This window comes from Peromyscus maniculatus, chromosome 1 (assembly GCF_049852395.1).
Source record: "Peromyscus maniculatus bairdii isolate BWxNUB_F1_BW_parent chromosome 1, HU_Pman_BW_mat_3.1, whole genome shotgun sequence".
Taxonomy (NCBI): domain Eukaryota; kingdom Metazoa; phylum Chordata; class Mammalia; order Rodentia; family Cricetidae; genus Peromyscus; species Peromyscus maniculatus.
Genome location: NC_134852.1, coordinates 109,575,343 through 109,595,888, shown reverse-complemented (window position 1 = coordinate 109,595,888; position 20,546 = coordinate 109,575,343). Strand labels below are relative to the sequence as shown.

The following is a 20,546-nucleotide window of genomic DNA, read 5'->3' as shown; positions in this document are numbered from 1 at the left end:
GTGATATTGTCCTTTTTGATGGCCGAATGAAGTTCCAATGTGTGTATACCACATCTTCTTTACCCGTTCACCTGACAGATGCCTGGGCGCATCCCATCACTCGGCTGTTGCGGGTAGTTCTGCAGTAAACATGGGAATGGAGGCACGTCTGTGCTGTGCTGACCTAGCATGGTCAGGGAGATACCCAGAATGGTAGTTTCATTTGTAGCTTTTTGAGACCCTCTATACTTAGTTCCATAGTGGCTAGAGCATTTGCATTCCTACCAGCAGTGTAGAAAAATGGGCTACTAAACAGGTAGTCTCAAAAGATGATTTAGAAATGGCTAATAAACATTTAAAACAATGCCAAACAACAATTTGACCATCGTGCAAATTCAAACCACACTGTTAGCATGGCTGCCATTAAGAAAAAACAGCAAGAAGCTCTGGTGACCGATCTCTCTGTAGAGAAGTCTCTTTCAGATCATTGTACTCATGCTTGATCTTGAGAGACAGGGAGGGAGGGACAAAACAACTGAGTGTACACTGACTTCTTCCTATTGTGCGTGGGGAAGAAAGGGACCTCACGAGAGAAATATGTTCCCTGAAATAACGCCTCATCTTAAGGAGATCCCAAGCCTGTGCCTTGCTGCCTCAGTGAGGCAGGTCACAATGTCCAGTCATCCCTGAGTTTGGTGGCAGGAATACATTGCCATGCAGATATTGAGTCCATATAGCTGGCCTTGCAAAGGGGATGAATTTTAGATGAATTTTGGCTCATCCTTGGCATTGATGTTGACTGGACAGCTAAAGAGAAACAGCCTTATATATTGTTTTTAAGTCTGATGTTTCCCCTTATCTTTCCCATTTAGTTCTAGGAGTTGAAATGTCAAGGCCAGGGTATTAGAATACTTGGAGGATCTTTGTCCTAGGATGGTAAGATTCCGACCCGTAACAGGAAGCAGAGACTCAGCTCCTTGGAGGTGTAGGTCACTGGTGTTTCCGCACCCGTTTTGTGTTCAGTCTCTCCGTGGGAAGATGGCAGTTGTTTCTGACACCGATCTTAGTAGATCGCAGCAGCCATAGCCAAGTCCATGGTTAAATCAATCACAAGGTGCTTGTACTGCACCTACAAAACCTGTGCCTTTGACAACAGTGTGGAGGTCAGCTTACCTGTTCCTGAGAATTCTCATCTTTGTTTACCTTTCTTAGGTTCCCGCTGTATCCAAAGGGAGGGGAGAAGCTGCAGTTTGATTATGGTGTCTACCTTCTGAACAAGAACATTGCCCAGGTAAGTGGCTCTTCTCCTCCCTCTCACTCACTCCGCTGTTCGCCCTCTCTCCATAGTTAACTACTGCAGCCAGCCCTTCACTTTAGCCAGGTACATGGCAATGCCGTGTGTTGGCCACAGTCTTATTGTGACATTAAAATGAGCTTGGAGAAGCAGTGGGTATTCGCTGGAATCCATCTCTGACTCTCACCGTCCTTTTCTGAGTTCTTCTTGGTAGGCTTGGGCTTGAGTGTGTGGTCTGAACAATCCCTTGGCTCTGCTGCTCGATTGGTAATAGCTTTCTTCTCCTAGACCACTTCTGGGGACTCGTTTTGCATTATTGTTTATGGAGTAAAAGTTTAGTACTTTTGGCAAGTCCATAATGGGCTCCTCACCTCATTACCCAGGGCCCAAAGGGAAAGACCAAGCACATGTTCCTCCCAACCCATCTTGGATTCTTGTGGCTCTTTCAACATCCCATCAGTTAGTGTCGCCCTTAAACAGTGTTGTCCACGGGCCATAGGAAGGGTATCAGATGCCTGAGTTTGTGTTGTCCTGAAAGCAGCCCACAGCATTTCTTTAGTTAGTGCAGTTGGCGCTACTTCAAGAGGTGGACGCTGCAGGAATTGTTAGCTGCAGAGGAAGGCCTGCTTCAGCGCTCGCCCTTCCTTGGGACATCCATCCGATTGCAATATCACCTGGTGGAGTAGCCGCGGTTTGCTGTCCCTTAAAGACATTGTCAGCTGGGTCCTCGGACCTTCGGTTTTATAGAAGTAATAAGCGTTGTGATGCTTTGCTTTTTACGAGCCTCAGTTGTCCTTTCTCCACGTGAATCTAAAGGCCGATCAGACTGGAATGATTCTTCCATCTGTGTTATCTTTGCCTTTCTTCCCCTCGGACAACATCAGTTTAATGTTGGGTTTTCTGAAATGTGGTTTTTATGAAGATCGTTATCCTTTTCTGAAATTGGATCCTATTTCTAGTTTGCACATTTACTTCCTAACCCAAGCTCCGCATGCTCAGGATCACACCACTCTCACCCTCACACGACTTCAAGCAGGGTGAGCGGCCACACACAGGCTTTGCCCATGACTCACCTTCCCTTGAGCCCCTCTTTTCGTCCCCCACCCCACCCACACCCCTATTTTGGGCAGCTAAGTATTTCTGTCAAGAAAGCAGGACTTCAATGTCAGGGCTGTCTGCCTCACACACCTGTCACAGTTGTATCACTCCATGGAAAAGACCATACACTGGCAGGCTGGTCTAGTCCCGAAACACCCAGACTACTGTCACACCAAGGAAGATGAAGTAAATTGGCAAACGAGGGACTGTGGCAGCGTGTCCAGGGGGGCTCAGCTGTGGGGACAGAGTCGCGGTCGTCAGCAGTAAAAGCGGCACTGTTTAGAAGAACTCATGTCCAGTCTGAGTCCAGATGTTCTTCTCTCCTGCCCTTTCTGCTGCTGTATTTTGCCCTGTGCACGTAGGCACTGGATTTGGAAGCTTCCGGATGCAACCTGCCCGGCTGCAGTGCCTGGATCTTATAAATCAGTATGCCTATCTCTCATTAATATATATCCACTTCAAACTCAAGGACGCATGCACATACACATGTCGTGTTCCCAGCAGAAATGGAAAAGGTGGTGTAAAGAGATGTAAGAGCAGCCCAGCTGGAAGGTCCAGCGGAGGCTGCCTCTGTGCCGTGGAAGTCAGCGCTCTGCTTTGGCTCTCAAACGGATCACTCCTTAGGAGTACTTTCCAAGTAGCCTCTGACTTCTTACCCAAGCCCAGGCCACAGTGTGCCCAACTAATGTTCTCATCTGCCTAAGAAGCAGCCTGCCTATAGCAATTGTGTGTGCAACTTTGTATTCTTTTTTTTTTTTTTTTTTTTTTCTTTTTTTGGTTTTTCGAGACAGGGTTTCTCTGTGTAGCTTTGCGCCTTTCCTGGAGCTCACTTGGTAGCCCAGGCTGGCCTCGAACTCACAGAGATCCGCCTGGCTCTGCCTCCCGAGTGCTGGGATTAAAGGCGTGCGCCACCAACGCCCGGCGCAACTTTGTATTCTTTAGGGGAAGGCAATAGCTTGTCTACTCTAGCCCTAGGAAACAAGTAGCTTGCTCTCTGGTGTCATTTTCTGTTTCTTCAAAACAGACTTCCATAGATTTGAAATCTTGTGCAAGAAGCCACTTTTAAGCACATAAAAGAAACTTTTAGCAAATTTGTGACCTCAAGAAGCTTTGGGAAAGTTTCTTTTGTTTTGACCTGACTGGCATCACTTTTCCGTGTTCCGATTTGTAATAAAATTATTAATAACTATGGTTCGTAAGCCAGCCTCACAGCAATAAGATGTGTGTAGCTTGGGAAGGATTATCTGTACACACTAACGCATGCTGTCAAAGAAGAATTTGTCTTTTCAGTCAGTCTCGTTTATACCCCATCTCTAGAGATGTGAACAAGTCCTGCCTTAAGGCAGCCCCACCTCCATGATTTACAAGCCACGTTAGTGGAGGTGGATGAAAGCACTAGCATGTGTTAAAGCGCCAGAGAAAAGGAGTGAAGTCATTTAATACCGCATCCAGAACTTGGTTGAGGAGTTGAATAGTCAATAGGACCTTTCATCACAACCAGAAGTAGTAGTAAAACCACTTTTCTGGTGGAGGAAATGACAGAACTTGGTAATATTTGTTACTTCAGGGTTTGGGATCAGTCCAGCCCGAGTTTTAACAGCACAGACCTTCAAGCAGAACCCCTAAAGTATCCTGAGAAGAGCAGAGAGCCCAGCCGACCTGCTTGCCCTCTGCATGCCACTGCAGTCTGAGGGGTGTGTGCTGGATCAATCATTGAGAGTGAGTCAGCCCAGCCAAATGCTTCTGTCCAGAACCAGACCCCCTCAGTAGGAGATAGCCTTCACTCCTGGGCAGCAGGGTATGCTGCAGAAATGGCCTGGCAATGCATAAGTCCTGCATTGCAGCCTATGAGGCAGAGACAGGAGGATCACTCTGAGCTCAAGACCAGCTTGGACTACATAGTAATTTCTAGGCTGCTTGAGCTAGTGCAAGTCTCAAAAAAAAAAAAAAATCCAAGAATACTTCCAAGCATAGTATAATTAGCACTGATTTTTTTAAAAAGTGAGCTGTCTGTGGTTGGGGATATAGCTCAGTCAATAGAGCGCATGCCTAATAAGTTTCAAGGCCCTGGGTTCATTGCCCACTACCACCAAGAAATAAAGATTCCTGCTTCATTAGACTTCTAGTTGAATGGGAGAAGGCATACAGTAAATAAAAGCATTTCAGATTATAGTAAGTGAAGTATTAGAGATTATTAAGTAGTATAATACAAAATAACTTGAGAAGGACTTGCTTCAGATAGTTGTCAAATAAGCCTTGTTGAGGAAGTGGCTGTTGAGCTAAGGCATGGATGATTGGCTGGAAAACCAGCTGTGCCAGCTGTGCAAAGAAGAAGGGCACAGAAACTTCCCTCAGGCCACGGGAACAGCAGGGGCAAAGGCCCTGGGCTAGGAAAGGGCTTGTGGGTTTTCTATAAAAGAAGGTGTGTGTGGCCAAGCATTGTAACAGGACAGGGATCCAGGGAACAGAGGGGACCTTAGGGAGCACAGAGGGAAACCTCCGCCTAGTTCTGAATTCACATGGAAACTAGGGATGGTTGCGGTTCATTCTCATGGCTCGCTGCTCTAGAGGACTGCAGGGAACGAGATATATACAAGCAAAGTTACTTGCTGGTCAACAGGCTAAGTACAAGTGAAGAGAGGATTGGAGATGCATTATGGGAGATGAATTCGTGGACTGACGATGGGAATCAAGGGGAAAGGGGATTGTCAAGACTGCCAGATAGGTTCATTACGCAGGCAAAGGGATAGATACATGGGTTGGAATCCAGTGTTGTAGTCAGTGCTGGAGATGGAAATCTGGGAACAGCAACCTGGATGTGGTGTTCAGATCTATGGAACTATAGAGAGCTGAAAAGAGATGGGCATGCAGTGGAAGTCACATTTAGAAGCTGAAGATAGGGGTTGGAGAGCCGGCGCAGCAGTTAAGAAGTTAAATATGGGAGCAGGGATGGCGGGTGGCTGGGGAGAAAGTGAAAGGGGAGGATTAGAAGCTAGTAGAACTGAGTCTGTGAAGGGAAGAGGTGATCCGCCGTGTCCAGTGACAGCTTCCTAACTGGGAGGACTGAGGGGTTCAGGAAACGGCTTGTGGTTGGTGTTTGCTTTGGTGTGGTTGCATTGGGGAGGTTAAAATCTGGATTGTGGAATGGTTGGCTTGGATGTTGCTCTTGGGGGTGCATCCTATAGCCCAGGCTGGCCTCAAACTCAGTATGAAGCTGGAGATACCCTTGAACTTCTGATCCACTTTCTCCGGCACTGGGGAGGTAGAGGCTGGAGAATGAAGAGTTCAAGGTCATCCTCCAGAGCAGTTCCAGGCCACCCTGAGCTACAGGAGACCTTTTCAACTAAATAAACCCAAACCAAAACAGGTGTTGGAAGATCTACTTATGGGTAACAGCAACAAGAAGCTGACCTCGCCGCATTTTAGCTTTGAGGACAGTGGCTCCACATGAAGGAAGGACAGAGAGAAAGCCCAGCTCTTTGTTCACCTGCAGAACATGAACCATTGCAGTGTAAGGAACAGTGTGTGGCATTGTTCCCACCACAGTGTACGAGTGTAAAGACCTGACTTCACAACCCCAGCATCTACAGAAAAGCCAGGCCAACACTCAGGAGGCAGAGACTAGATAGATCCCCAGTGCAAGCTGGCTAGCTAAAGAAACTAGCCAGGAGATCCTGCCTTAGGAAATAAAATGGAGATTACAGACACCTGACATCAGTTGTAGGTCTCCACACTTATGTGTACACATGTGCACACACACACACACACACACTTACACATGTGTTCCAATATACCATGTCTGGTGCCCTTGGAGGCCAGAAAAGGGCATCAGATCCTTTAGAACTGGAGGTACAAGTAGTTGTGAGACTCTTGTCTGGGTGCTGAGACTCAAACCTGGGTCCTCTGCTAGAGCGGCCAGTGCTCTCAGCCACTGAACGGTCTTCCCAAAACACAAAACCAGTTTTTTAAAAGAATGCCATAATGAAGCAGTAGAGTGTGTTGAATATATAAAATCTCGATGTGTCTTCCTAACAGTCTGTGTAATGGGAAGGGGCCTCACCTGAAGCCCTCCTGTGGACCCAGGTATCACGAGAAGCACGGGAGTCGCAGGCTGGACTGGCTGCTTTCTCACACAGCAGCCTCTTGACATGAGAGAATGAACAGCCATTCAGACTTAGGTGTTCGGCAAACATTTTCCCAAAAATGAATGAAGTGGGCCTGCCACTTAAAGGAAATGACCTGATGATCAAATTCAATATTTTGAATAAAGGTCAGTATTTCAGAACACTTGTAGAGCCAGGCATGGCAGCACGCATCTGTGATGTCAGCATGAGGGGGGCTGGATAGCAAAACCCTGTCTTCAACAACAGCAACAGCAAAAAACTCTCCGTCCTTACAGATGTTGGTTTTGTTTTGTCCTATAATATATATGAGAAATACATATTATATAAGCTAAGTTTTCAAAATGGCCAATATATATGAAGTCATGCGTGGGTCAGGATCAACAGCAGCAGAGACCAGTTAAAGGAATGTCAAGTCTTAGACTGTGGAAAGCTTTGGTAAGGCTTCCGGTTTTGCATAGCTACTATTGATTGACAAGTTTGGGAGGAGATCAGAGAAAAAAATCCCCAGCTACTTGAAAAGGCGATTAAATACACATTTATCTTCTAACTGCAAATCTAGGTAAGGCTGGGTTTCTTACAGAACGACAGATGTGGTAAGAAAATGAATGCAACAAGAAACTCAGACTTCAGCTGTTCTGTGTTACCCTACGCACTGCGAAGGAGGCCTGCAGAAATGTTAAAAAACGCTGCTCATCATTGTTTGGAAATATGCTTGCTTTAATTTAAAGTAATAGATTTCTGTTGTTCCTTTAAAATTTACTTGTATGTGTATGTGCTTGTATGCCTTGTGCATGTGGAGGCTGGAAGAGCATCGGATCCCCTGGGGCTGGAGTTACAGATGGTTGTGAGCCGCCTGATGTGGGTGCTGGGAACTGAACCCGGTCCTCTAGAAGAGCAGCAACTACTGTTAACTGCTAAGCCATATCTCTAGCTCCTCTCTTATTTTTTAATGAATTAATGATTAAAGTTTATTTAATTACTAATTAGCAAATGTTAGCATGTCTGTGGCCCACATATCCAAAAGGTCTTTGAGAGTCCTAACTAATTTGAAGAGCGTAAAGGACCTTTGAGACCAAAACACTTGGATTGCTCTCTTAGGCAGTGTGGCCATGCAGACTTCCTACAGAAGCCCTCGGCTGCTCATACTCTAATAAGACAGGGTGTGTGTATCAGCCCCAGATAGATGTCAAACCCGGTATGAGACAGACCTACCGTTGTGAGTCCCAGTAACGCAGCATAGCACATGCCAGGCTCAGCAGCTCTCTGTGGGCTCTTCACCTTCTCTTTGGCTTTTTTTTAAAAACACGCCCTCTTCTTTCCTCCCCAAAAGCTGAGGGACTGAGAACCTAGTGCTTTGTGGATACACTTTACAAATAGCAATGACCACTTACATTCGGTTGACTGTAAGGACTTGGGTGTGATTTCAATCCTATAGCCCATTTCATATCTGCGCACTTTCTAGAACTACTGTTAAAGATACTGAACTGCCCATGTGCTAATTTCTGTAGCTTCACAGACCTGTCCCATTGACAAAGAGAGTCTAGATTAAGTGTTCCTACTAGCTTGATGACTGTTACTCCTTTTTTAAAATGTAGGCCGTTCTATGGGTTCCACAGAGACCATTATCTCTGTGCCAAGAGTTAAGTAAAACAATTGTTTTACTTAGGGCTGGTGCTCACTACAGCAGCACACATACTAAAGCCCAGGCTCTCCATGGCTGTCCCTGTTACTCTGCCCCTTCCTGTCGCCGCATATTTACAGACTTCATAGAAAGTGAAAGCACCTTCTCCTTTTAAATAAGCTGTGTCCTGTGAGGTCATGGTCTTTCTCTAACACTCATGTTCCTGGTGCCCGCAGTCCATGGCTCTTTAGATGGGATCAGTGCCTGCCCATCATCAACTTAAATCTGTGTGTGTCTCTCCAACGTACAGTTCAATGTATATGACACAGGGAGAAATGCATTTTAGTTTGTGATTCTCTGGGAACCAGAAATAACATTCCAAATACTGTTCTTTTTTCTTCTTCACTAGTACTGGGGATTGAACATGGGGCCTCACACATGCTCCTTGGACACACCACCATGAGCTGTAGTCCCAGTCCTCCAAGGATTTTTCCATAGTCAAAATGTTCCCCATGCTGCCAACAAAAATTTGGCAGTAATGTAGTGAAAGCTCATATTTAATATTCTTAAAAAGACTTTGCTAAGATGTAATTGACAAGCCTTACAGTTCACCCACTGGAAGTATAAAATCCAGTAGCTTGGTGTGTGCATGTTGATAGAGCAGCCCGTTCACATGCATGTGCAGGCCAGAAGTCCATGGTGGGTGTCTTCCTCTAATCTCCTCCTTATTTTTTGAGACAGGGTCTCTCCCTGATCCTTGAATAGCTCACCACTTATTTTAGACTGGCTGGTCAACAAGCTCCAAGGATCCTCCACCAATGCCTTCCCCTAAACAGAGGTGACAGGCACACCCAACCCAGATCTTACATGGGAGCTAGAGATCTGAACTCAGGTCCTCACGGCCAGTGCTTTACCCACTGAGCCATCTCCCTAGCCCTTACTGTCTTTTAATATTGGCAAATAATGTTCCTTCAAACATAGTCGATCTAAAGATCTTGTCATTGTCCCCCAAAGGAAACGCTATACCCATTTCCCAAAGCCCCTTCGTTCCTAGACAGCTAGCAGTCTGCTCTCTGTTCCTGTGGATTTGACTATTCTGGACATTGCTTGATGATGGAATCATAAAATTTGGGGTCTTTTCAGCCTGGCTTCTTTTGCTTATCATAGTTTCACCCATGTTGGAACCATGAACCAGACATTCTTTTTATTGGCAAATCATTTACCTATTAGAGTGGCATACACAGGTGAACCATACTTAGGTTCATGAGTTGACAATCATTTGAATGGTTTTGACCTTTTGTTTATTATACTATTGCTGCCGTGAACATCTTATACAAGTTTTTATGGGCACATATTTTCATTATTCTCAAGTATCTATCTAGTGGTAGAATTGCTGAGCCATAAATTGTGTTTGATTTTTTTTTCTTCTTTTCCTTTTTTTTTAAGCCCTGTACTCAGGATCAGGCCCAGAGCCTGAGGCAGGCTAAGCAAGCATCCCACCACTGAGTTCTCTCTCCCTATGGTGAATGTTTTAACTATTTGTCAGACATTTTTTGATGGCTACACCATTTTACATTCCTGCCAACACTGTCTGAGGGCTCCAGCTTCTCTGCACGCCTGCCAGCCCTTGTTATTGTGAATTATGAATTCTTTGAGTGCAGCCATCCCACTAGCTGCGGCTTTGATCGGAGTCTTTTCTACTGGCTAAGGTGTCAGGCGGCATTTAAAGTACATGCCCATTGTTTGCATGATCATTTAGTTTATGTACATTAAATATAACTTATATAATAAATAATCAAGGTGAGTCTTTTCTCCCATTCTGCAGGCTTTCTTCTCACTTTCTTGATCATGTTCATTGAAGCGCAAGGTTTTTGTTTTGATGGAACCCAGGTTTATCTGTTTTCTCCCCTTGCTGTGCTTTCTGTAGAAGGCCTCGGCACGGTGGCACACGGTTACTTCTAGGCTTCCTTCTGTGTAGCTTTTTTTTAGTTTATTTATTTATTGGTATGGATGTTCCTCCTGCATATGTGTGTATGTGCACACACATGCCTGGTGTCTGCAGAGGTCAGAAGAGAGTGTTGGGTCCCCTGGAACTGGAGTCACAGACAGTTGTGAACTGCCATGTGGGTGCTGAGAATCAAACTCGAGTCCTGTACAGAGCAACAGGTGCTCTGAACCTCCGAACCATCGCTCCAGCCTCTCTTTGGGGTAGCTTTGCCTCCAGTATTTAGATCTGTGGTCCATTTGAATCACGGGGGAGGGGGGGTGTAGAGAAGGGCTCTGGCTTTATTCTTCCACGTGTGGATATCCACTTGTTCCAGAAGCACGTGTTGGAGAGATGACTTCATGCCACTGTCTCAGTTGCCTTGTGCTCTTGTCAAAAGAACTTTACTGTGCGTATGAGAACTTATTTCTAACCTCTGAACTCTCTTCCATTAGTCTAGGTACCTGTCCTTAAGCTAGCATGGCCCTGTGTCGTCTTCCTTTAAAATAAAAATTCTGGGCCTGAGTATATAGTTCAGTGGGCAAATGCTTACCTATCATACATGAGGTCCTGGGTTCAGTCCCTAGAGCCACACTTATGTGTACACAAATTCCAAACTTAAAAATAATACATGCCTATAGTCAAATTTTGGGAAATTGCAAAAGAAATAGAATAGAATATTTTAAATTCTCCATATAATTGCACTACTCCCGGGCAACTTCTGGATCTTTGGCTTTTTTTTTTTTTTTACTTTATAGTTGAGATAATGTCATAGATCAGGATTTGTCCACAAAAGGGAGTCTCGATAAATGACAGCTGCCACGTATTGTTACTGCTGTTGCCGTTCTTACTGGTGTGTGTAGAAGGAGTACTTCAGTCTGAACTGAAGGGCAAGGGTGATGGCGTCTGAATCTCATGGGAGGTGGAGAGGGTGCAGCTCTGGCTAGTGCAAGAGGCAAGGGACAGGCAGGACTGCCTGGGGCATACGCTCACCAGCCTGGCAGGAGCAGAGAGAGGCTGCCTCCATAGGGGACTAGGAAAGATGGTTTTGGCTAACTACTGTTGTTTCCTAAGCCATTCAGTTACCAGACATTATATCAGAGCCTAAACGCGGCCAGATCAGTCCCCTGGACGTGTTTTGTGTATTAATAAATATTGGGAGAATACGCTAAGAAGCCAGCTTCTTGCTTAAGATAGTTAACTGACACTCCACTCCACGTCCTCCTCCCTTCGTCCCCTCCTCTCTGTCTCCACGTGGGTGTGCACAGGCATGATAAACATGTATTTAAATAGAGGGCATATATACTTAAATGAAGATTTTTGACACAGAAATATATATATAGTTCTTTAAATTTTTCGTTTTGAGCTCAGAGAGATTGCATGCTTTGTCCTTTAAATGATTGGTTGAATGTTTATGCACTAACTTGTTAACTTTTAAAAAGAGCCGTCATTGGTTATTAAGCAGTTTACTAGACAGTTTAAGAATTATATTGGCTGTAATCACCATATTCTTCAAATATAGAAAATGATGCATTGATAAGACTTTACATCATTGGACTTCCTTTCCAACTTTAAACTGAAACAAGAAACCCATACCAGGAACATCTTTGCAGTAAGAAAAGCAGAGCCCTAACTCTCCTGCATATAGCTTATTTTCAGGCACAGAGCCCATTCACACATATCATCTCCTTTGTTGATTGCAAACGCCCTACAAGCACTGGCGTCATTATACTCACTTTACTGTGGAATATACTGAACCCCTGAAGACTAAGCTCGTGCACTCAGGCACAGAGTACTAGGTGAACAAAAAAAGGCCTGGAGAGCCACCCATCCCACTCTGAGAACAGGGACCATGCTTGCTAGTTGCTTCCTAGCTGCCAGCAAGAGACATGGTACCTAACCTTCACTTTTTCCTGTGGTTGGAAGCAAAGCTGTACATTTAGCATCTTGCCAGGCTTAGCATCTGTAACATCTCTCTCCCTCTGTCATCGTTTTAGATACTCATTTTAGCTTCTTAGTCTATGGAGTTGGCTTTTCAAAGCACCACCACGAGTGACATCTGCTGGGAGGGAGCTATGCAAAGAATGCATCTCAACTGAAAGGAAATAGTGCTTGGTACAGAGACATAGGAATCCTGACTGTATTTTTTTGTGATTGATTGAGCCTTATGAAATGAATTATGAGCCATATGAAAAATGAATTTGGTCTGATTTTAGTTGGCATCAAACTGACCAGCATAGCTTAGACGTAAGATATTTGAAGAAGTGAACTCTAAAAAAATTTATACATCTGAATTCTGTTGCTCATCGGAGAACATTTTAAAATTTTAAGCTTGAGTTTCCAATGACAATAAAATTAGTATCCTTATTAATGTAAATTTAGCAAGTAAATAGCCAAAAAAAATTAGATTAAAATTAACTAATACAAAGGCAGCATACTGAATGGTTAGGCACTTAGCTGGGCATAGTAACCTTCTTCTGTACTCGTCCCAGCACCCACAGGAGGTCACAGACTTCAGGGCAAGCCTGGGCTATGTGCAAGACTCCACTTAAGGTGGGAAAAAGTGGGGGATGCCACTAAAGCAGTGCTTTGTGGGAAATGTATAGCTTATGGTTTATAAAATAACAGCTTGAAATGGGTACTCAGCATAGGCAGTCTGGTAGAGTGCTTGCTGTTTAGAAATTGAGACATAGCTCAGGTCTGTGAGGGTCAGACTGGCCTCAGACTCCCCATCTTCCTGTTTCAGCACCGAGGGTGCCCAGAGTACATAGTTAAAATCGACACAATAGTAAACAAATAGTTTTTGATTGTGCAGTATGTTGCACTTTCTGCTTTTTTCCTATTAACTATACTGTGAATACAGTTTCTGTTGGTAAGTAGAACTGTATGGAGGTTGTTCTGTAGTGTGGATTTACCAGAATGCATTTAACAGTTTCCTTATTGGTAGACATTAAGATCATTTCCAATATTTCTTTATTCTTCCACTGTAATATTGGCATTATATGCTAGGTACCTAGGCCAGGTGTGGTAGCTCACACCTGTAATGCCAGCACTTAGGAGGCTAAACAGGAGGATTGTCATAAGTCCAAGGTCAGCCTGGGCTAGAGCATAAGTCCCAGGCCAGTCTATACTATAGAATCCTGTCAAAAAGAAGAGAAAGAAATGAGATCCCGGACTAAAGAGATGTCTAGATCAGTAAAGCTCTTGCCTTTCATGTGGGAGGACCAGAGTTGAGATTTCCAGAACCCACACAAATGCCAGGCAGGGACAGCACACACTTCCAAACTGAAGAGCAAGGAGGGCCACTTCCTTGGATGGACAGTGGCCGGCCAGCCTCGCTTACTCAGTGCTGTTCCAAGCCAATAAGAGACCCTCTTTCAAACAAAAGGAGGAGGGCACTTGGGGGCCACCCCCCCCCTTGAAGTTGTCCCAAACTAAGAGCATGCACACATCGGGGAGGGGTGATAAAAAAATGAACATGTACTCTCAGGATCAGAGAATAGAGACACTACAAAGTTAGACATGCGTATTTCTTTGCCCTTTCATGATATTTTATATTGTTAATATTAAATTCTTTGAGGTAATAACCCCCATTTTTATTTCTAGTTCTTGATTATTAGTGAGTGCTAAGTTCATGTGTTTATTTATTTGATGTTTTATGAATAACCATTACAATTTTAATAGATAATACTTTTTAAAAAGATTATAGCTAGGCTAATTAGAGTCCCCAAAATGTTGTACTGAATTAATACATATGCCTTGCAACTTACATGTGGAATTTGATGGAGTTTTGACTTACCAGTCTCTCCTCCCTCCTGACCTGCCCCACCTGCGGCCCATTTCAAGTTCTATGCCAGCATATGCCAGCCACTGGCAGGAGGCTAAAGCCACTGCCAAAGCAGCCTCACACTTCCTGGAAATGTTTCTAGTGCTCCGCTAAAAAAATTTTAGGTATGTTTTCTGTTCGCTATCAATAAACTACAATATTTTTAATTAATGGTGAAATGAAGTCAGGATGTTTTAGGACTGAACTTAGAATTTGGTGTCCAGGAGGCTGATTCAGGAGGGCAGCCTGGGCTACATAACAACTCACAACCACCTCAGGGGAAGAAAAATGATGCCATATATTCAAGATACTAAAACAAAATCCACAAATTGCCTCATGCTATTCATGTAGATGGCAAATTAGGCTTTGTATATTACACTCAGCTTAAAAAATCAGAAATAATTGGGCTTGAGCACACTTTGATAACAGAATGTGTGAATACATATGAAATTAGCTGTAATTTCTTTGGGTCAAAACTGAGGCCTACTGACTTTTTTTTTTTTACATTCTCAAAATGGTAAAAAGACTTGGTAGTGACTTGGGACCAGGACACAGGGTTTTCTCTGCAGCCACACATCGCTGTGGCTTCAGCATCAGGGGACAGATATGACAAGAGATGCAAACTCCTGCTTTACAGAGGACTCTGGCTCTCTAGGACTCATTAGTTCATAACAAAATTGAGAAGATAAGCGTGTTATTTTTTTTCTGCCCTCTGAAATAGAGCACTCTTCCCTGGGCTGAGTCAATTTGGGGACAGAGGCCTGGGGTCATTTCCTGGTTGGTGGTGTCACTTTGAACTTCATGTAAGGAACTTCTCTCCAGGTCTCGGGTTCCTTGTTTTCATATGACAGGGCACATAGTCTCTGGTGTGCCACGGAGTGTCTTCCACCTTCCCCAAGCTGCTCTGAAGCTCTCTTTGTCTCGTTGTGTTCAGTTTTACAGCCGGCAGCCCTGCCTCGTTCCCAGGGTGCCCTGCGAGGCAGCCCAGGGCCTCAAGCTCCAGAGATACTGTCGCTTCAGAGTTGCATCTGACTGATTCGCTGAGGCAGCATGCCTCTTCCTCATGGTGGCACCAGGGAGTCCCAGTCTTTCTAAGCCAGGATTGTCCCTGACAAGGAGACTGAAGTAAATAAATACTGTCTTCATTCCTCTGTCAGTACTGTTCTGCTGTGCCTTCCAGCCTGGTTTTGGAGCACATACATGGTTTTAACACACACACACACACACACACACACACACACACACACACACACACACAGGTTACTCTTTAATTTAAATATATATGTGAATGTTTTACCTGCAGACACACCTGAACACCACATGGATATCATTGCTAGCTGCTGATATGCTAGTCTGGCATGTTGGAACCTGTCTGTAATCCCAGCACTGGAGATGGAGGCAGGAGAATCACAAGTTCTGGTTTCTCCTTGGCTAACATGGCAAGTTTGAGTCCAACCTGGGATACATGAGACCCTGTCTCAAAAAGAAAAATAATAATAATTGGGCACTGTCCAGTGAAGTTGAACATCTGTATATGAGAGTGTTTATAGCAGCGGTGTTCACACTAGCCAAAGACTAGAGACAGGCTGAAGTCTGTCAGCAATGTGTCCATCATTAATCACAGTGTGTTTACACATGGAGGACTGCGCCACCAGGAGACCATGGCAGTGACTAGGACAGAGTCCTGTCAGACGCTGAGTTTCAGAGAGGATGGGGTGGTGGTGAGCGATCTCTGCAGTGTTCTGTCCACACGTAGTTCAAAACCAGACAGAGGTCGTCAGTATTGTTTACGAATAAAAACTATGCATCAAATGGAGGCTCGATTACTTGCAGGAAAGGGGAGGAATTTGCACAGGGAGGGTTCCTGGGGACCCCCTGGAGCCCAGAAACTTCTCTCTGTCGCCTGGGTAGTGGCTGCACGAAGTTTGTTTTATTGTCCTGATCCTTTAATCTGCCTGTCACGTGTCCTGTGCTTCTCTGGGACAACAGTGAAAGGTTTTTATGGAGCACTATGTCGGTTGGATACTCGTCGCCTCTTAAGAAGGCGTTGGCCATGACAAAAGGTGTCATTTTATTGTCATATACCGCAGAAGAAAAAAGGATTTTGAAGTAGAGCACTTCGTTTATCTTAGCATCACAAATAAGTATATCTGCTTTTCTTGGTTGCAATACTGTATATGTAGGCAGAGTGGGTGTTTATGTGTGTTCTGTAGACCTAATCATCATAAAATATTTCTGTGTTATTTTCAGTTGTGGAAGCAGGCTTGGACTAATTTTTGGTGGAGAAGAAATTTTAAAGAAATGACTGAAGCAAATGTATGTGGAGTATTTCTGGTGTTTTTGTCCTTTATGTTACGGAAAGATACGCTGGAAACAGCATCTGTGAGCATCTTAAGGACTTGTAGTGAGTTCTCCACAGATGAGCAGGCTGGCTTTAGACAGATGTCTTTCTTTCCAGCATTCCTGCAAATGTGTGGGATTTCCCAAGAGCCGGTGGGAAATGAGTCGTGGGCATTTACTGAGTATAGGTCAATCCCTGCGCTGAGCACTGAAATCAGAGCCAATCAGCAGAGAGTGGAGAGCCTGCCTCTGTGCCAGTCACATAGAAATTGCGGTGGTCACTCCATCCAAAGATGGCTGGACTCTGACCACTAAGCTAACCACAAGAAGGAAATTACTTTGTATAGCTAAGCCAAAAATAATTTTTTTTGGATTTCATTTGTAATGTCACTTAGGATTCTTCTGAAAGATTTGTGAAGCTTTGCTTTCTTTTAATAAGCTCTCATAATGACAAGTTCCCCTGGGGATGAAATCATCCAAGCGGAATGTGCCTGTGTCTTAACTCTGATAAACATCACTTCATGGTATTTAGGAGATTAAAAAAGACTAAAACATGTAAATGTTACTTTCGGGTTATTACGACTAAGAAAAGCCCGTGGCCCAGCTATCAAAATAGTCCAGCCCCAGCCTGTTCTGAGCGGTGGACTGCCCAGGTCGGCAGGACTGCTCAGGACTCACAGCTCTGTCTTGTGAGTTGACCTGGAACTTGTGATGTCCTGGAATGTAATTGCTTCGTCTCTGAGGCACATTTATGTGTCCCTCTGCCCCTTGCCCTAATTTATCATCTGCTTTATAGTAATTCCACTCAGACAAGACCATCAGACCCCACTGCAGGATGCGAAGTGCTGTGAGTGGATGCATTTTCTAATCAGTGACATTAGTTTATATCTCCTTATTAAGATGCCCATTACATTCATACCAAGAGCGATAACATGGACACTAATGCACTTTCCATCGTCCATCAGGGCTTTTTTATTTATTTCCATAGAGGCGGCATTAATAACCACGTGCAAGAGTCTAAGAGGATGTGGAGCTTTTAGTGATGGTCTAAGATATTCTAGTGAGTTGTAGCTGTGAGAAGCAGAGACATCATTATGTTGTCATTTTGGTCTACCCCTTCCTAAAATGCAGCCGTTATGATATACTTCATTTTGTTTATTTTAAAAGTTCATTCATATCTTTTGTACAATCATTTCCAAACAAAACATATTATCCTGGTTTTCCTATACTTTATAAGTTATGTCTTGCTTTTCTAACTTTAAACTGAAACACAGCATCTATACAGAGGTCTGTGTACTTTTTGGACACACAAAGCCAGAAAGGACTCATTGAATGAACTGTACTAGGTTCTGGGTCTTGGCGCGGTGATATGAAAGTTTCTTCTTATGAAAAATAGTGCAGAGGCTGCAGAGATGGCTTGGTGGTTAAGAGCACATGTTACTCTTGCAGAGGACCCGGGGTTCAGTCCCCAGCACCCACATAGCAGCTCACAACCATCTGTAACTCCAGTTCCAGGGGATCCAACAGCCACTTCTGACCTCTTTGAACACCATGCATATGCTGTGCACACATGTAGGCAAACACACACACACACACACACACACACACACACACACACACACACACACACACACGTGTATATATGTGAATATATATACATACATATATATAATAAAGTTAATAATCCTTTTTTAAAAAGAAAACAAACAGCTCAGAGGTTAGGAAGTTAGTGGATAGGAGTGCACACTGTTCTTGCAAAGGACCTGAATTTGGTCCCCAGCACCCAGATAAGCGAGACTCACAAGTGCCTATAATTCTAACTCCATGTAAGATTCAGTTTTCCTCACTACATCACCTTCACCAAAGTATCTGTCCAGTCAATGACAGTCAATGACTTGGGTTTTTATTATCATCTCCTTTTGAGCAGTTTGGCTGGGTTGCTGATGTGACTCATTGGAGGAATCTGTCAGGGACCGCATTCTTGCTGTGCTGTGACTCTATGGCATCTTTCTATTTCACTTTTGATTTTGCTTTGATTGCTCTGCAGAGCTGTGATTTCAGTTCGTCGTACCAGGAAGCCCCAGCCAGCTCTGCAAACCTGCTAGCGCTGCGCTGCTCCCCTTCCAGCTCATTACACATTGCCTCAAGTCTTGAGTCCTCATCCCTGCATGTTATCCCAGGTGCAGAAGGAGAACGTTAGGTCGGAGGGAGGCCTTTTGAATTTGCTCTTTGTATTAGACTTCCCAACTGTGAAACGCATCTCAGAGTCGCTGTAGGGTGTTCGCTATTGGTGTTCTCTTCCTCCTGAGTAATCACACGGGATACTAGCATTCACATTCGTTGACTATATTGAGTCCAACAAGGAGCAGATTCCAGGAGTGGACTAAGATGTCAAAACAGTGGATTTGAGGAGAGTGGGGAAGATGGAAAGCCTAATGTGTAGAGAATGCCTATAGAAAGGAAGGAGGGAGGGGGGACTAGTTAGGAGGAATTTTGGACTGTGACTTGGTTCTGAAAAAGATCCATCCAAATTTACAGGAAGCCCACAAGCTCAGCTGCCCACTGGAGGAGGTCCATGTACCGCAGGTCTTAGTAGTGTCTCTCTGCCTTACCATCATTGGGGGGGGGGGGTTGCTGGATCACAGTATGGATCCAGAATTAGTAGCTGGGACCATCAGTCAATTGTGTGCTCTGTAATAGGAGGTCTGAAGGATGCACTCCATGGTTTCTCTGCTCATGGTTCCCTTTATATCAGTATAGAAGCTCTCTGAAACTTGGTTCAGAATGATAATGTACAGTCAACACAAGCTCATTTGAAATATGAAAAGGATATCTATCAATGAGATATTAAGTGAAGTATATAAATAAAATGTGTAAATCATTAGAACACGGTCATAATAAATATTAGTTCCCCTCTGTGCCCCCTTTCTACCAGCTTGTGGTTGGTTTTAGATGCTAAGGGCACACCATCGAGGCAGAAGTGGATCTGAGGCGGCCAGTGTAGTCTGCAGTCCACACAGATGCCTGTTTCCCGGGCTGCAGTCGGATAAGGAGCTTATTCCGAAGTAAATCAGCCGTGTCAGTCAACAGTGCTGGTCCAGGTCTGCTTTTTCATTCGGAGAGGACATTCTTTGTTCGGGAAGCATTGAGTTTCTTGATATTTTGTCACAGCTCCTCGTTTGCTCTTAGTGGTACTTTGAGAGTGGCGTTCCAGTTTAGGTGATTATCGAAAAGCAGAACTGAACATTCAAGTCTTTTTCCATGGCTCCGTTCACTTTGCAACTCATTTCTCAGCATTTCAGGGGCTCTTGCTACATGCTAGACACCACGTGCCTGATGATGGCCCTCACGCCCCTGAGCCCTCGGCCGTGTCCCGCCACATCGACTCTGCCTGGGCGTTCCAGAGGACTTGAAGAGTGTCACCTGGCTTAAGTAATACAAAGGTGACGTGCCACTTGGCTATGTCTCTGTGATGAAGAATGTGACCCCATTCCCACTGCTTTCTAGACGTACTTTGAACTGTGAGTGCCCTCGCTTGTCTACGAGCCTACAAGGTTTTAGTTCTTTACACCACATATTCCAGAAATACTTGTCATCATACATCCATAAAAGTGCTGCCTCCTGCCCTAAAGTGGGTGTTGGAATTTCCTATGGTCCTTCACTTTTGTGACTTTCTTCCCTAGAATGACCTTGGGCAGGGAGCCGTGAATCCGGGAAGCTGCTCCCCCCGCCCCGCTCCTTGGGCAGGGATTTGAAGTGCTGGCTATATTTTCTTTTTAATTGTCAGCCTCCTTTCCTGTTTGAAACTGATTCAATGGAGATCTGCTGTTTTATTTTCTGTGTGTTCCCAGATCTATGCTAGCTTGTTAACATGATGTAGTAGACCTGGAATATCCAGTTTTGCTTTCATACTCTCTAAAAACTGAAGTGCATGTTTCATAAAATTAAAGGGTCCCAAGAGCCAGTTAATATAAAGCAATATTTTACCAAGGTCAGAAGTGATTTAATATGAAAGATCATATTTTATCGTAACCATAACAGGCTTAACAAAATCTAGACAGACAAATTGCTAGTTTAGAAATGATCTGAACTTACTTTTTCCCAAAAAAATAAAGAAAAAAAGGCAGAAACCCACAAGATCACGTGTATGGCACCAGGCATGGTTTTGCTGTTCCCCGCAGCTGGGGGCTCCGCAGCAGTGATGAGAACAGGCTTTGTCTTCAATGTCACGGTGCTTTCCTAGTCATCTGAATCCCAGGCATCGCTGTTTAGAGCAAGGA

The 20,546-nt window shown here is 44.3% G+C and overlaps 1 protein-coding gene across 3 annotated transcripts in view; it reads left to right on the top strand.

Moving 5' to 3' along the window:
* Uvrag (UV radiation resistance associated) overlaps positions 1-20,546 on the top strand; it is a 277,558-nt gene that overhangs the window by 214,596 nt on the left and 42,416 nt on the right. For all 3 annotated transcript variants that reach the window (XM_076547989.1, XM_076547997.1, XM_076547992.1), the window contains one exon: positions 1,192-1,270. In XM_076547989.1, coding sequence (XP_076404104.1) covers positions 1,192-1,270 — 79 coding nt within the window. The remainder of the gene's footprint in view (positions 1-1,191; positions 1,271-20,546) is intronic.